General features: G+C 37.7%; 1 protein-coding gene across 5 annotated transcripts in view; it reads left to right on the top strand.

The window, feature by feature from the left end:
- The window catches only part of PARN (poly(A)-specific ribonuclease), a 167,423-nt gene that overhangs the window by 50,616 nt on the left and 98,720 nt on the right, over positions 1-18,087 (top strand). For all 5 annotated transcript variants that reach the window (XM_033428761.2, XM_004270162.3, XM_033428759.2 and 2 more), the window contains exons 19-21: positions 4,304-4,359; positions 5,558-5,644; positions 9,204-9,278. In XM_033428761.2, the coding sequence (XP_033284652.1) occupies positions 4,304-4,359; positions 5,558-5,644; positions 9,204-9,278 (218 nt within the window). The remainder of the gene's footprint in view (positions 1-4,303; positions 4,360-5,557; positions 5,645-9,203; positions 9,279-18,087) is intronic.

Raw genomic sequence — 18,087 nt, 5'->3', positions numbered from 1 at the left:
AACACAGCCTTGAACATACTCTTTTTCTGTGAACCCAGTGATTTCAGTTCCCAGATTCTGAATCAGTAGGGCTTAGGTGGGACCTAGGAATTTACATTTCTGTCCAGATGCCCATCTGGGGACTAGGGAAGCACATTTTGATAAGTGCTCAAGGTTCTAGACTCTTAAGGAGCTTTATGTCTGAAATGAAATTCTGTGACTACGGGCCTTCTTACACAGTCTAGGTCACAGTGTCATATCGCTCTGGTCAGAAAAGAATGTTAGCAGATGGCTTTTCATGAGTGCCATGCAGCATATGGGCAGCAGAGGTGGGTAGCTGTTTGGGACATAAAGCCATTGTACACAGCCTATTCTGTGTAGCCTATTAAATTGGCTGAGCTGAATGCATCCAGCCTGCTGAGTGAATGACCCCGAGTATGTTGTGTTCTACCCTTGGATCTTTCTAGACATGTTTGAAAGCCGAGATAAACAGCATTACCAGTATTATCATAGAACATTAACAAACTGACAAATGCCAAAAAGAGTAAAATTTGTGTCATAGCATCTAGAATATGAACTTGAGTCATGTAGTTTACCAGGATAGAATCCTGGTGTAAAATTGGCCCTTGTATCAAATGGGGATTTTAATTTTAGTCTTTGACAGAGTTCGTGTCAGTCCTTTGGAGAATAAGTGCTAAAATAATGTTTCACCAGGAAACTTGCAGGAACGTGGCAAGGGCCCCACACAGCCTTGAGTGTCTTTACCAAATTACAGCCATCTTGAATCATCACTGAGATAGAAATAATGTTTCATGCAAGCCTTGGTCCGAATGTGTTTTTGATATCTGCAGATGAAAGGCCTCTTGGAAGAGACTGTTCTTCAATACAATCACAGGGAAGGAACATCCTTTCATGTGTTTATCAGCATTTCTGCTTGCCTAGTGCATTTCCTCATATGTTAAAATGAAAACTGTCCAGTCAGATGATCTACACGTGAGGTATTTTATCAAATCACTCTAGGGAGTCAGTGTAGGCCTTTTGACGAGGCATGCATGCAATGAAATGTTTTAATTTTCCATCAAGAGGGCAGGGGTGCTACCAGAGCAGTGGCTTGCAAACCGTCTGACCTATGGGGGCAGGGAGGCCCTGGCGAGTTTACTTTGGTTCTGTTCCACAGACGCTCAGCTACAGTTTTAGAATTGGTTTCCCAATTGTATGGGGTGCAGTCTGCCAAGTCACACACAGAATTGGTTTTCGTGTTCTTCCAGGGTTTGGGGCGATTCACTTCTCTCTAAAGCCCAGGCATGAAGGTGGAGGCGTAGAGAATGAGTGAGAAGGGCTATTAATATAATTCATCTGAAATTTGAAAGGGGTTTCTATTTAGTTAAAGTATTGAGTAAGCAAACAAGGTAGTGTAGGATTAACTAACTTGAAAAAATCTTTTTGAGTGTTTTCACTGAGAATAAATTTTTACTTAGTTTAAGCAGAAATGATACTTAAAATCCAGATGAAATATTAGAGAACAAATAGCCAGTATAATGCTTGACAAATAGCCAGTATAATGCTCGACAAAAGATATCTTAAAAAAATTCTTTTTAAAATATTTGCATGGTGAGAGAATTGGGAAGGTCTGCTTTTTAACTGTCATCCTTGTTTGTATTTATAGGACAGTAGGTTTTCTAAACTCGTTGAGGCCACATGATCTTAGGAGGAAAACAATATTTTAAAAAGAAATAAAGCAATTGCAGACTCAACCTTGTGATTTCACTTTGTATTCATCTCCGCCACAGCAGGTGAAGTAGTGCATAGGGTACACAAGATTGATTCTACTAGCATTTTCAATTGGACTTTCTCTAAGAAAATCTCTGGTTATTTCCCCTGGGCCTCTTGGTTCTGGTAGCCTCTATTTTCTTTCTTTCTTTTTTTTTTTAAATGTATTTTTTATTGAAGTATAGTTGAATTACAATGTGTTAATTACTGCTCTACAGCAGAGTGACTTGGTTATATATACATACATTCTTTTTCATTTTCTTTTCCATTACGGTTTATCACAGGATATTGAATATAGTTTCCTGTGCTATACAGTAGAACCTTGTTGCTTATTCTATTTTCTTTTCTTTTCTTTTTTTGACTGCGCTGGGTCTTCGTTGCTGCGCGCGGGCTTTTCTCTAGCTGCGGCGAGCGGGGGCTACTCTTCGTTGCGGTGCATGGGCTTCTCCTCGCAGTGGCTTCTGTTGTTGTGGAGCACAGGTTCTAGGCATGCAGGCTTCAGTAGTTGCAGCACGCGGGCTCAGTAGTTGTGGCTCGCGGGCTCTAGAGCGCAGTCTCAGTAGTTGAGGCGCACGGGCTTAGTTGCTCCGCGGCGTGTGGGATCTTCCCGGACCAGGGATCGAACCCATGTCCCCTGCATTGGCAGGCAGACTCTTAACCACTGCGCCACCAGGGAAGTCCCTCTATTTTCTTTTTTAAGTTTAAAAAATAATAGTAAAAGGAATTTTTAAAAACAAAGTTTCCCAAAACGATTGGCGTTTTTTCGGGGCAGGGGGTGGGGAGTAGTTTTTATTTTTGGTTTAATGACATCGGTGTTTTACAAAGCTGTCAAAATAGTATAAAATTTCGTGCTTTTTTAAAAATTAAAATTGTACCACAAGTTATTGATGTTTTGAAGTTTTTGAAAATTATCTTGAAGTTAATTTTGATCGTTTAATATTCTGTTGAATTGATGAACTGTAATTTACCAACCCCCACATAAATTGAACCTGGAGGTTGATTTTGATTATTGGTGCATTTGATGGTATAGCAGTGAACATCTTGGTGATTCAGCTTTTATTCTTCTGTTGAAATTTGGGTACACGTTTTAAATTGTTTTTATGATGCTTGACTTTCATATGTTCCTTTAACTTTCACTGAAAGTTTTCTTGATGTGGTTTTTAAAGCTGGGAGCCATCTCTAAATTTACTAGATGGAGAATTGAGAATTATGTGAAGCATAAAAATAACCTTATAACCGAGGACTAACTTTTCAGGTTCTGGTTGTCAGTAGTAATAACAGTTACTTTCGAGGGGAACCTACTATGTGCTAGGTGCTTTATATGTCTCGTTGTCTTCTGGCATTGCAGGCAGTATTCATTAAATTGGGTAAACCAGCTACCAGAACCAGAATAGTACACTTGAGACTAAATTAGTGAACTAAAAATAAATTTGGTTTCTTAGCCATAGGATTTGGTTTATTAAATTGTAGGCTAGGCAACAAGTTCTCAAACCACAGAGTACCAGGACTTCGTTTTTTCTGGCATTAACAGAACAGTGGTATTCATGCTGATGGTTCCATTTGTAAACCAGATCATGCCCTGCCTGGCTTTTGAATGCCTGGTAATAATGTGCCTTAATTGCGGGTCAGTGAAGCCAAACTAATTGCTTGTTGGGCACTTGGATTGCCTTTTTAATTTGCTGTATAATGTGGTCCCTACCAGAAATGCACAATATGTTATCTAAATAAAGCTCATTAAAATCATCTTACAAACAACAGAATGCCTGATATCTTGTCCATAATTATGCAAATAAAAGCAAATTGAATGGCATTACAGAGAGCTGTAACTTAGAAGTACTCTTTTAAAAGTGCCTTTGTATCCATTTTGGAAGTATACATAAATGATTGCTATGGTTTATATCCGTGTGATAGGTTTTTTTTTTTTTTTTAAGCAAGGATTATTTTGCTTTGCGCTCTTAATATGTTTTAAATGGCAGTAATGACATGAGCTTTTGAGACGGTCACTTATTTAAGACCATACAGTTCACCCAGTAAGATTAGTATTCATCCAATGACTGCATTCAGTTAAAAAAAAAAAAAAAAGACATCAGTGACACGTTTTTAGCTCACAAAACACCAATCCATAGGGTTTACCTTTACAGTTGTGGAAACAGTTGTTCATAGGAGGTTAAGATGGTTAGCACTCTGTAGTACTTGTTTTCTCTCAGTTTCTCTGGACCAATAAGGCAGCTCTTTGACTCTTTGATTACTAATTTTTTTCATTTAGCTAATACTTATTGAGTAGCTCCTGAGTGCCAGGAGCTGTTATAGGTGTTGGGGGTACCAGTTTTTTTCTTCTATTTGTGATAAATATTTAGCCCTAGAGAAAAATGTGAAGTGAATCTTAAGACCCTTTAAAATGATTTTCGAAATAGGGTAATATAATTAAGAAGCTTCTACAAAAGAATTTAATAGATGCCTATATGTTTATTTTTTTTAGCTAAATAAACATGCCTATATCAGTCTTTTTTTAATAGAAGTTAGTCCATTATCCGTTTTTCTTTTCTTTTGGTAGGCTATTTCTCATGAGAGTCATGGATATCCCCTATCTAAACTTGGAAGGACCAGACTGTAAGTGAATTTTTATTTTCTCGTTGCATCTGCATATTTAAGTGTGTGGTCTGGAAGGGATAACAGGAAAAGTATTACTGAAGAAAGAGCTTTATTCACTTAAAAATAGCCAGTGATTTTGTGGTTGATATGAATAGTATGCTTAAGTTAATGTTACCCTTGGGCCTTGATTAACTCATCTCTTTACTTACATTTTCCAGTTTATACATGAGTGGAATTTTAAAAAAATATGTCTTCTCATCATTACTTCATTTTCACTCAGAACTCTAAATTCGTAATTTTTTATAAATATATATGTAGTAGATTTTAAGATGTGCTAGCCATGTCAATAACAGTACATTTTCTATTTTCCAGTTATTTGAGTATGTATATATTTAAGTTTAATGGGTGGATTTTTTTTTTTTTCATTGAAAACCTCAGAAAGCCAGTCTATTTGGGAGGTGGTTGCTTCTTCTGATTATTCTTTTCCATTGCTGTTTTCCTAGCCTGGTTTATTTGCCTTAATATATGCCGATAGGCATAGAGAAATGGGTGAACTACACTTTATACTTGATGATAATAATCATTGTAATAATAGTTTGAGTACATACTGTGTTGCACTCCATATTAGACTTACGTTTAAATCTGTCATTCTCACAGCAATTCTATGAGCTGAATATCGTCATCCCCAATTTATAATCATGTGTGGCTGGAGTGGTTAGGTCTCTTGTTTAGAGTTGCACAGTTAAGTGGTGGGTCTGGGATTAGAAAACAAGATTGTGACTCAGGACTGCCTCTGCTCAAACACAGTCCATTTAACTTGGATACTGCGTTATTATTATTATTATTTTAATAAACATATGGACAACTAGATTAAAAGGAGAAAGTTAAATGTTTAGTGAAACTTCTTGAACAGAGCAGTCTTTTTCTTTTTTTCTTTAAATAATTTTCCCAGGAACTTTATGAGCGAAGATGTTTCTGCATAGAATTGCTAGGGTTCAAATTGTTGTGGGTTCTGTAAAGTATCAGAGCGTGAGGCCTAAGCTCAGATGGCAGTGTCCTTCCAGTCAATCCCAAGAATGCTTTCAGGGGTCATTTGGTAATCATGAGGCATTCATAACGATTCCCCAAGTTAGCCAGGGCTTAGCTTCATCAAAGAACCACTGGTCTGTTGTCCACTTTTCAGCTATTAACCTTTCATCAAAAATTTGTCTTATAGTGCAGCCTAAACGTGATCACGTCCTCCATGTGACATTCCCCAAAGAATGGAAAACGAGTGACCTTTACCAGCTTTTCAGTGCCTTTGGTAAGTAAAGCACAAGTACAGCTGTACTTCTAGGATCCTGCTCCTCTTTTGGTCTAGATGGTCAAAGGTATACAGATGGCTTTAACTTGGGCACAAACAAGGATTAATATGCAAGGTTGTAGTCTCACTCATGGAATTTCTGGAGTTTGGTATGCTGCAGTCTTTGTGCTAATGTGATCTGAGGAACTTTCGCTAGCATCCCACAATAGAGTGCTATTATTAATCCATGGAAAGCAAGATACAGTTACTATGACTGCCCCTTACTGCCAACCATGGGAAATAAGTCTGGGCTAAGGATAAATTGTTTTTAAGATTAAATTCAGAGAGAATGTCTGTTTCATAAGGTCAGGCAGTTGCTGCTTGACATCGAATAGTCCAAGCAGACAAGCACAGATGTTTGAGAGGACCAAGATATGTGATATGTATGAGGTAGGGCGGTTCTTCTGTTACCTTTTTATCAGGTCAGGCGATTAGGTTAAATTGAACAGTCTTCTGATTAGGGTTTATAAAGGCCATTCTGATTGTAAGTCTTCAGCAATGTCTCTTTATTTTAACGAAGTATTTAAGCTATCGTCTTTGGAAATTCGTGAATAAAGTGGAGGCAGCAAAAACCTAAATGTCCAATAATATGAATGTTCAGTGAATGTTTATGTGTCTCCCCAACAGACTAGTATGTAGCCATTTTAAAAAGAGTTGAAGAGTTTGTTAAAAGATGGTAAAGTGTTTATATTTTAACATTTATAGTAAAAAGCAGATATAAAGTAGGATTCCTGTATAACTAACATTTTTTTTTAAACTGTGTAGAAATCAAACTGAAAGGAAGCATCATGCTCTTATCACTGAATGTTTCAGATAGGATTGTTTTCTTCCTATTTATGCTTTTCTGTATTTCCTAAAATAAGCATATATTAGCTTTTATAAGTACAAAACGTTACGCACTTAATTTTCAGGAAAGTAAGTGAACGTAGGTATATTTCTGGAAAGTTATCCTAATCTTTGCAGATAGTCTAAATGACTTCTGAAATTCTAGCCCTGCTTTTTTTTTTTTTTTTTTTTTTTGGCTGAGTTGGGTCTTCGTTGTGGTGCGTGAGCTTCTCATTGTGGTGGCTTCTCTTGTTGCAGAGCACAGGCTCTAGGCACGCGGGCTTCAGTAGTTGTGGCACACGGGCTTAGTTGCCCCGCGGCATGTTGGATCTTCCCAGACCAGGGCTCGAACCCGTGTCCCCTGCATTGACAGGTAGATTCTTAGCCACTGTGCCACCAGGGAAGTCCCTAGTCCTGCTTTTTAATTTAAATGCAGGTACAGAAATGCAGTTGAATTTCACAGCTCATTTCTTTGTAAAGCTTTTTATGTTGTTTTCCATTCTGTATTGCTTTTATCCCGATTTAGTCAAACTTTAATTAGCTAAATTAAGCAGAACGCTCTGAGTAGAATTTTTTTCATTTTAATTAAAAAAAGATTAGCTGTGTGATATTGAACAGGTAACCTCTCTGTATCTGTGTTTCCTTCTCGGAGATGATGATGGTGATGATGATACTGCCTATTTCATAGGCATGTCATGAAGATTAAATGAGTTGATCCATGGAAGGCATTCAGAATAGTATGTGGCATATAGTAACTACTTATAAAATGTTAAATATTATTATTTATCTAAAAAACCTACAGGGTAGAGAGGTAAGGAAATAATAGTAAGTAAATTTTATAATTGAGAAAGTCCTGGCACCCCACTGTGCAGCAGGAAGTGAGTTTTTTCCTGTGGTGGAGAAACAAAGCAGTTTTCAAGTATTCCTAGCCTTTGAAAATTTTAGTAGATATTAAAAGATTATTTTCATTGCTAAGTTCTGGTGATGTTTACCCATTTTTTAAAATTCCAGTTTTCTGTATTTTTTTAGGAAGAGTGGTAGCTGATAGATCTCTGCTTTCCCTTGGTTTTCTCAAGCTCCCCGCCCCACTGCTCCTCTCCTGCCTCTCTTCAGGTCTCCTGCATTCCATTCTGTTTGTTTCGCTTTTTTTTTTTTTTTTTGGTTAATTAGTGGCACACATTATTTTTTTTTAATATTTATTTTTTTAAATTTTTGGCTGCATCGGGTCTTAGTTGTGGCACGTGGGATTGTTCATGCAGGCTCTTTGTTGCAGCGTGGGCTTCTCTCTAGTGTGGTGCGCGGGCTTCAGAGTGCATGGGTTCTGTAGTTGTGGCTTGCGGGCTCAGTAGTTGCTGTGTGCAGACTCAGTTGCCCTGCGGCATGTGGGATCTTAGTTCCCTGACCAGGGATTGAACCTATGTCTCCTGCATTGGAAGGCAGATTCTTAACCACTGGACCACCAGGGAAGTCCCGCATTTCACCTTTATTGAGGACTTGTCTCTGTATGTGAAAATCATTTTGTTGCACTATACTGCTTTCTGTCCCTCAGTGTTTTTCTTTTCTCTATTAGTCTGTCTTGGTTTCCTCTCTCTGACGCCATCTTTACCTCGTCCTCCATCCCCTACCTGTTTTCTTTACCTGTTTTCTTTACCTGACCTTGAGATCATCATTGAATTTTTCTTATTTCTTGCTACATTGATTCATTTCATGTTCCCCGTTCATAGTTCTCAGAGTTTGAATCTCTAAAAAGAAATAGTTGTGCTTTTTTTTTTTTTTTTATCGTACGTGGTCTCTGATTTTTATTAGTGGTCTTTTTTTTTTTAATATACCAGGTTCATGGATTTTGAGTCTTTTAGTACATGAACGTGGTATATTCCTTCATTTATTTAGGTCTTCATTAGTTTTTGTTTGTTTTTTTATTTTGGCCTGACTGCACGGCTTGCGGGATCTCAGTTCTCTGACCGAGGATTGAACCCAGGCCACGGCAGTGAAAGTGCCAAATCCTAACCACTAGACCACCAGGGAACTCCCTATTAGTGATCTTGATTGGAAAAAAGTCTCCAGCCCTGGCATGAGATTGGGTTGAATGATAAACTGCCTCAGGATTTAATCCAGAAGGATCTTTCTTTTGTTTTTAAAACAATTTTTAAAGCTGCTTCTTTTTTCCTGATTTGTTGTTTTCTTGAAGTTTTTTTTAAATTTATTTTTGGCTGCGTTGGGTCTTCGTTGCTCTGTGCAGGCTTTCTCCAGTTGCGGTGAGCCAGGGGCTACTCTTCATTGTGGTGTGCGGGCTTCTCATTGTGGTGGCTTCTCTTTGTTGTGGAGCACGGGCTCTAGGTGCGTGGGCTTCAGTAGTGTGGCACATGGGCTCAGTAGTTGTGGCACATGGGCTTAGATGCTCTGCGGCATGTGGGATCTTCCCGGACCAGGGCTCCAACCCGTGTTCCCTGCACTGGCAGGCGGATTCTTAATCACTGAGCCACCAGGGAAGCCCCTTTCTTTAAGTTATAACTGAAATAGCTGCAGTGGTAGATTTAAGTTTTAGTTCTCCATAGTGCTGAGATTTTGATCAAATTTTAAACTAGCACCTCATCTCTCTTTAAATTGATGGATATTCTGAAATATATCAGATGTACAAATGGAATCTGATAGCTATCTAAATGGTTAAATGCTTACTTTTAATTCACTGTTGCAGGTAACATTCAGATATCCTGGATCAATGACACATCAGCATTTGTTTCTCTCAGCCAACCTGAACAAGTACCAATTGGTAAGTCTTTTGGACCTTTGTTTTGTGTATTAATGATAAGTGGGAGCTTGCCCACTTCCCAGTCTAAATGCTGTGGGTTCAGTCAGCTGATTCACAAGCGTTGCTGCCCGGTTTGTTTTGAACTTGTCTCTAAAATAAAGGAAATAATTAGTAAGTATCATGTGTAGATGAGAAAATAAGACAAATGTATTGATTCCTTAGATATACTATATCATATACTTTTTACTTTTCTATTCCTTTCCCATTGCCCTTTTTCTGAAATGATTCGTATGTTTACTATTTGAGGGTTAGAAATAGCAAATTGAGAGGAATAGGGGACAGACACCAAAAGGTGATCCCTGTATTGACCTGTTTGCCTCTGTACTTTTCCCATTTATTTATAATTTTTTGTGGTTTATTTATTCCATTAAACTTGTGTCACATACTTGTTTTACGAACAAATAAACTGAAAGATATTTTATTTGCTTCTAAATTAGGATTGTAAAAAGGTGGAATGCTACCTCTCTTATTGTTGGACCCTAAATGATTTTGATATTAACCATCACAAAACAGTCTATTTTCATAGGATGAAAAGCTATTGAGTTAAATATTGAAGAAAATATATATTGTTAAGCTGCTTCTTCAGATAGATTTCAAGTTCCCTGGTGCTTAATAATGTAATTTTTCTTTTAATTAAATGAAGTGCCACAGACTAAAACTGTATAACTCTGATAATGTAGCTATATGAGCAATTATATGAAAATTTCTATAAATACACAAATTCAGGTCAGAGTATTTTTGGTATTTAAAAAGAATTATATAACCATTGCAAGAATATATGCTATGTTATAGAAATGAAAAGTTTAGGCTCTGGAGTCATATTACTACACTACCTTTGGTTGTGTGACCTTGGACACGGTATTTAACCCTGATAAGCTTCTGCTTATCTCTATAAACTGAGGATGATGTTATGGATTTTTTAGGGTTATTATGAGGGCTGCATGAGATGATTATGTTTATAAAGCTTGGCATCACTATGAACTTTTATTATGGTTATTTAGCAGTAGATTTCAATGTGAAATGTACTTCAGGAGCTCATGACACCAGGAAAAATGTTGGATCCAGGGTGTGAATGATATTGCTAGTTAAATGTTTTTTAATATTTGCTTATTTTTATGACCCATCCCCCCACAATCCTTAGAAAGACAGTTTACCTGGAATCCAAAGGGATTGAATTATTAGAGAATTAGTGGGGGGGCAGGGACCCTGAGGTTAAGACTGTAGTGAGACTTCGGTGTAGATGAGAGAACACTGAATGTTAACTCCCCACCCGAAATCTCGTCACACCTCACCTGCTCACTCAGTGTCACACTTCAGCTTCCTTGCTGGTCAGTCTCAGGAGCCATGCAGTGGGAGAGAAGGGGATGCGTAGGCTTTGAAGCCACGCTAACACGGGGAGTAGTAACCTACCTCCACCGCCTGTCAGCCATGCATTTTTGGGCATGTTACATAAACTCTCTAAGCCTCAGGTTCCTCGTTTGAGTGACGCAGATGATGATAGTTAGTTCCTTTGTGAAATGAGATCATGGATGTTAAGTTCCCAGCAAAGAGCCTGGCACTCCACCAGCAGTGCTTGACAATTGGTAGTAATTATTGAAATACTTGCTTGGCCTCCCTTGCTATGAACAGTAAACATGAGTGTGTGTAAATCAGAAATTTGTGAGACACTAGTGAGTAGTGCTTAGTTGAAAATACAAGCATAATTCCTTGTTTATGTGTGTGAGGTGTCAGAGCTTCTTTTATTATTCCTGTTACACCATATTTGACGTGCAATAATGATTACTCCCTTACTTATTATTGAAAGTGTCTTTCAATAGTACAGTAGCTTTTAAGCTCAGTACTTTATTCAGTGATACCTGAAATCAGGGAGCTACATTTCAGAATCATGTAGGCACAGAAGTCCTCTGATTTGCTTGTTTGCCCATCTTATTCTCTGTTGGATCCTCCTCTCGTGCCTGGCACATGCCGTGGCCTGAGTAGATGTGTGTGTGAACAGGCGATGTGGGGAGTAGGCCAAGATGAAACTGTGACCTTCTTACCTTTTTTCCTCCTAGGTTAAGAAGTTAGATGACTGTTGTCTTTTGATACATGCGGCTGTACTAGTAAAGTCTAATTTTCCATGATAGTCTCTTTTCTGACACAAATGACAACTCTTAACATAAATCCCTGGCAGTGCACGTACTGTGCCTATGGACCGCAGTTTCTTTGCCAGCAGCCATCTTTTACTCAGCCATCCCCCACCCCCAGGGCTTGGCTTCGTCTTACTTGCCTCCTCGTCTCAGCCTAAACAACCGTGTCTTCAGATGTTTTCTCTGGCTCCCTTTGCAGGGGATCAGACCCCGTTCTCTGTGCTAGCCTGGTATCCTTTCTTAATATACCTTGCTTGGTTGTCTTCCCAGATAGACTGAGAGCAGGGACCATATCTCTTGTTTGCCATTGTGTTTTCAGTGCTTAGAGTCGTAATGTCTGATGTTAGTAAGTGTATGTTAAATAGTTGTTGAGCTGAATAAATGACATTCAAGGTGTTATGACTTAGAAACGCCGTTTTGCACCTGATGGTTGTATCTCATGTCTCTCGCCTTTTGCTGTGATTTCTGAAATTATGCAGATGTTTCCCTGAAAGACAATGTAAAATTTGTTTTTTATAGTGGTAATTTTACCAATGAGAGAGACCCAGGGTATCTAATGTGCCGCAAATCCTATTAATGTTATCTTAAACAAATTACTTATTCATTTCAGCGGAAACAGAGGGCTTGTTAGATCAATAACGTAATGTTGGAAAAATCATTAAATGCCTATTTATATATAGCAGCTTGTAATGGCTTCTTTGGCTTGGTTACAAACTATTTTTGATTTACACTTACGGAGTTGGTTTTTAACTGACACATGCCTTTTTCTTTTGGTAGTGCTAAGTCTAAGCAAGATTTCTTTAAAGCCATTTTCATGAATATGAAAACTCTTTTTCAGGTCTATTGAAATTATTAAAACTCTTTTACTGAGTGCCATTTAGTTCGATTCCTGTTGCGTTTTGTTTGCTGCTGCTGTGAAGATAAAAGAGTCCCTGGTTGCTTTGGGGTTCAGATAGTGAAAACCCATCCAAGCCATATTTTCATATTCTTCCCCTCTGGCTTTTCAGGGAAGGCAGCACGTGGCCAGTGTGGGACTTGATGCCATGGAGGAGATCACTTAGCCTCACCGTTTGAGAATTTTTCTCAGAGTAATCGAATAAGAAGTCACCTGTAATGGTCACATCTGAATACCTCAGACACATTTAGGATTTTTATATATCTAATATAGTTTTGTTAAATGGGGAAAAGAGCTCAACAATATTTCAAATGTATTAGCCCTTCCTAGTCATACTCTCAACAGTTAGACATTGTCTTGAGTGTCCTTAGATATATTATAAGGCATTATCTCTCTGCTTGTAAGTTTTATAGAAATAGCTTGAGGAAAATAACCTTTTCATTTGTTTTGAAAAACCGGAGATTAGAGTACACCATGAATACTACAGGAAAATTTTAAAGAGCAAAAATTGATGAAGGCACCTTAGTAGAGGTAAAAACCTATTGGTTATTTTGTAAAGCCAGCCCCAGTTCAGGGAGTTACAGAAATTCCTGATATACTGCCTTAGGAGCTTGTTCAGGATGATTTGTTGGGATGGGGGGAGGTACTTGGCTTCACAGCTTCACTTCAGTCCACAGTATGAGTGTGTTTATATAAAATCATCCTTTTAAAAGCGTAGCTTTTGATTGTGCTGAACAGATAAATATTAGAGTTGTTATACGACTTTTGAGGCGATTATTTGGTACTGGATTTGCTAAAAAGGCTGCTTATTACTTTAAACTTTACCTGTGCTTTTTGTTAGCCTTTTAATGTTTACCAAATCTGTAGTGATAACTGTTTTTCATTCGTGGGATTGATTTGTGTTCTCATTTTTCCTCAGTCACTCTAGCTAGGGGTTCCTGATTTTGTTGCTCTTTTCAAAGAACCAGCTTTTGGCTTACTTCGTTTTTCTCTGTTGTTTGCTGGTGTCTGTTTTGTTGGTTTCTGCTTTTTTGTTTTCTTGGTCTTTTTTTTTTTTTTTTTTACTTGCTTTGGGTTTACTTTGCTCTTCTTTTCCAGTTTCTTGAGGTAGAACGTTATGTGCTTTTTTTGTTTTTAAGTCTTTAAAATTTTTTGAGCCTGGCTTCCTATAGTTTAGCAGTCAGCCCGTGATTGGTCAGGTGTTGTGCTTGAACACCTGGAGCCAGTAAGGCTCTTTGCCAATGAGGTTGAGGAACATTCAGCATCCAACCTTCAAGCAGTTCACAGTCTGCCTCAGTTTTCACTTTCGGCCGGATCTCCATTCTCCTGTGTGAGGGCACAAGGCCTCAAGCCCAGCTAACAGTGTGTGTGTAGCTAAGACTCTCTCCCAGCCATTGATTTTGACCTCTTTTTGTTTCTAATACAAGCATTTAAAGCTATAAATTCTCCTGTAAGCACTGTTGCAGGTGCATTCCATCAATTATACGTTGCTTTCATTATCATTAAGTTAGATACGTTTTTCTTTTTTTTTTTTTCCAGTACGCGGGCCTCTCCCGTTGTGGAGCACAGGCTCCGGACGCGCAGGCTCAGCGGCCATGGCTCACGGGCCTAGCCGGGATCTTCCCGGACCGGGGCATGAACCCGTGTCCCCTGCATTGGCAGGTGGACTCTCAACCACTGTGCCACCAGGGAAGCCCGATATCAGTCCTTTTAAATGTACTGAAATTTGCTTATGGCCCATAAGATATGACCTATCTTGCTGAATGTACTATGTACACTTGTAAAGAATGTGAATTCTGCAGTATAACGTTTGATCTATCGATATAAATATCACTGTTGTTCAGATATTGTGTCTTTACTGATGTTTTATTTAGCAGTTCTGCCAGTTTTTGAGAGAGGGTGTTAAAATCTCCTATGATTGTGGAATTGTCTGTTTCCCCCTTTAATTTTGTTATTTTTCCTGTCATATATTTTGAGGCTGTGTTATTGGGTGTGTGCACATTTATGATTGTTTTGTCTTTCTGGTAAATTGACTCTATCATTATGAAATGTCCTTCTTTATCTTTTGTATTACTATTATTTCTAAGTCTAACCTGATATTAATATAGTCAGTCTGTCCTTCTTGTGTTTTTAATGTTTGGCTGGCATATCCTTTTTCTGCCATTTACTATCAACCCATCTGTGTATATATAAAATAGTCTCTTGTGGACAGCATATAGTTGGGTATTCCTTTTTATTAATCCATTCTGATAACTCTGGCTTTTTATTGGAGTATTTAGTCCACTGACATTTAATGTAATTATTTATATGGTTAGGCTTGTCATTTTAAAGTTCGTTTTTTGTTTAGTCCATCTGTTTTTTGTTCCTTTGTTTCCCCCTTTCCTGTCTTCTTTTGGATTATTTGAAATTTTTAAAAAGAATTCCATTTTAATTTCTGTATTGGTTTTTTAGTTCTATGCCTATATGCATTATTTTTTAGTGGTTGCTTTAGAAATTTCAATATATATCCATAACTTTTCACAGTCCACTTAGAGTTCATATTCTCACATAGAAGGTAGAAACCTTACATCCATATAGGTACATTTACTCCAATTCCTATTGTCTTCCAGGCTGTAATTGGCACATGTATTACACGTGCTTTGATTATAAATCCCACAAAGTGGTGTTATAGTTTTGCTTTAAGCAGTCATACATATTTTAAGAAATTAAAAGGGGGGACTTCCCTGGTGGTCCAGTGGCTAAGACTCTGTACTCCCAGTGCAGGGGGCCTTGGTTCAATCCCTGGTCAGGGAACTAGATCCCTCATGCTGCAACTAAAGATCCCGCATGCCACAGCTAAGACCCGGCACAGCTAAATAAATAAATAAATATTTAAAAAATTAAAAGGATAATTTTAAAAATTTACCCAGATATTTACCATTTCAGATGTCTTCATTCATTCCTGAAGATCCAAATTTCTTCAGGGTATCGCCTGAAGAACTTCCTTCAGTATTTCTTACAGTGCTGGTGAGGTGGCAACAGATTCTCTTAGTTTTTCTTTATCTGAAAATGTCTTTATTTTGCCTTCATTCATGTAGAGTATTTTAGCTGGATATAGAATTCTGGGCTTTTCTTTCAGCATTTTAAAGATGTTCCATTGTCTTCTGGCCTCCATGGTTTCTGATGACAAGGCTACAGTCATTTGAATCATTGTTGCCCTCTATGTAACGGGTTATTTTTCTCTGGGTACTTTAAAGATGTTCTCTTTACCATTGATTTTTTAGCAGTTTGAATATGATGTACTTTGGCATGGCTTTCTTTGTAATTATCCTGTTGGGGTTGACTGAGCTTCTTGAATGTATAGATTTATGTCTTTTACCAGATTTGGGAAGTTTTTAGACATTATTCAAATATTTTTTTCCTGTTCTGTATTCTCTTGCGTCTCTGTTTGGGATTTCAACTACCTATATGTGGGAGACATTTTGCTATTGTTCCTGTGTTTCCTGATGCTCTTTTCATTTTTTTCTACCTTCTTTTTTTTTCCTCTTCTTCAGATTGGATAATTTCTGTTTATCTACAGGGCACTGACTCTTCCCTCAGTCATCATTATTCTGCTATTAAGTCCATCCAGTGAATTTTTAATTTCATATATTGTATTTTTCAGTTCTGTATTTCCATCCAGTTTATTTTAACCTTTTCTGTTTCTTGTTGAGATTTCCTATCTTTCTTTTATTTTGAGCCTATATTCCTTTACCTCAATGAACATATTCAGAATAGCTCTTTTAAAGTCTTTGTCTAATAATTCCAACATCTGTGTCACCTAGGTGTTGGTACCTATTGATTACCTTTCTTTTGAGAATGGACCACATTTTCCTGGCTCTTCATATGTTCAGTAATTTGGGATTGTTTCCTGGACATTTTGAATGTTCTTTTGTGGACTCTGGATTCACTTATATTCCTCAGAAGAGTGTTGATGTTTTCGTTTTAGTTTTAGCGGGCAATTAGCTAAAACTACAAACCCCTTCATGCTTGTGGGAAGTGGCTCAGATCTTAGCTCAGACTGCTTTCAGTCTGCCACATGCATGGTTAAGGGTCAGCCGGGGACGTGGGCTATCTTTACACCACATTTGGAGTTCCCATTCTCTGGTTTCCTCTCTTCGAGGATTCCTTCCTCATTCTGTGTTGCCACTGGTTGCCCCTTGTGTCTTCCCCTGACTCCTCCTACCAGAAAGACATGGGATTTTTCTATCAGAGTTTTAGTTGCTCTTTGCCCTTTTTACTACAGATTCTCTTTAAGGCAGAGTCACATCCAAAAAAAAAACCCAGGAAATTCACCCTGTGGCAGTTTGCTTCCTCCAAGTTTTGACTCCCCTCCAAAATCTCCCTGTTTCTGCTTCTGTTCCAGAGCCTTTTGATACTTGTTTTTAGCATTTTTTTCCAGAGCTTATGTTGTCATCAGTGGAAAGGTCAGTTTGTTAGGAGGTGGAATGCCTTACCTTTGCTTTTTAATTGTTACCCTAATAGCATCTACATTTGACACAAAACTTCCTGCCATATTATACCATGCTGTACTACCTCTTTCTCTGTTTAATAACATTTTAAGAAAATCTAATGTTAATGCATTAAGAACCTGCTACTTACCTCCTTTAACCAATTAAAAGTGACTTAAGTTCAGTTCCTTTCAAATACACATATATACTGAGGGACAATATCCTGACAAAGTATTTGGTGTTTTGCTTCCATCTGTGCTACTTTTCATAGTTGGCTAGTGTGTTACTGTATGTTTATTCTTGTCGAAGAGGAAATGCACAAAACAGTCAAGAAAGAACCAGAAAACAAATGATGTTTTTTCTTGCATGTTAATTTTCCTAATCTTAAACTGTATTAGAGTTGGCTTACAACAATTATATTGAATTATAAATTTATAGCAATAAATAAATGAGTTCAACTATGACATGACTTTAAAATAAAAAGCTTGTTTTGGAGAGAGGCGATGGGTGACTTAACTTGTGGGTTAAAATGCTACATGATTTTTATTCTATAAGTACTGAAACCTGGAAACAATATATTTGTTTTTATATAGACAAGATTTTTTTTATAGTATTGGCTTATGGAGTACTTTAGTTTGGTAAAGGAAAATCGTTATTAGTAAGAAGCATGCATGTCTCTATGTTTTGTGTAGATATCTTATTTGAAACCTTGTAAGAGCAACTGACTCTTCTTTCCCTCTCTAAATCGCTTAATCCACGAAAGGCACTGTGGAAATTTTTAATAATATTTATTAAGAACCTTCTTGTTTTACTAATTCCCTTATGTGTTTAATCATGAGAATTAGCAGCTTTATGCATCTCTGCTATGAAATCTGTATCAGGCAGATTTATTTAAGAGCGTGGCAGTAACTTGGACTCTTCCTAATTAAGGCATCAGCTGGTGTGAGAATAGGGCAGAAAACTTCCTGACTGCCAGATAAGGCTTCCCGGGTTCTTAATATAATTGCCAGCAGTAAAGCATCAATGAGGAAGAGTCCTGTGGCAGTTTGAATGTAACCGGGAAAAATGCAGTGTTTGTGCTTCAGAGGCTGAATCTTCATATTCTGTTAAATTGCTTATTGTCCGAAGGGTTGGGTTTGATTTTTTGTGTTTTCTGTTTTAGGGGCCATGTTATCTGGATCTAAGAACATTTGCTTTGTCAGAGTATTCAGGAAACCTATCAAATTTAGTTATAATGTCATTTGTTTAAAAATTACTTTTGTGGTGGTCTCCCGCCT

The sequence above is a fragment of the Orcinus orca genome, chromosome 16 (assembly GCF_937001465.1).
Source record: "Orcinus orca chromosome 16, mOrcOrc1.1, whole genome shotgun sequence".
NCBI classification, from domain to species: domain Eukaryota; kingdom Metazoa; phylum Chordata; class Mammalia; order Artiodactyla; family Delphinidae; genus Orcinus; species Orcinus orca.
This window is presented reverse-complemented; position numbering and strand designations above follow the sequence as displayed.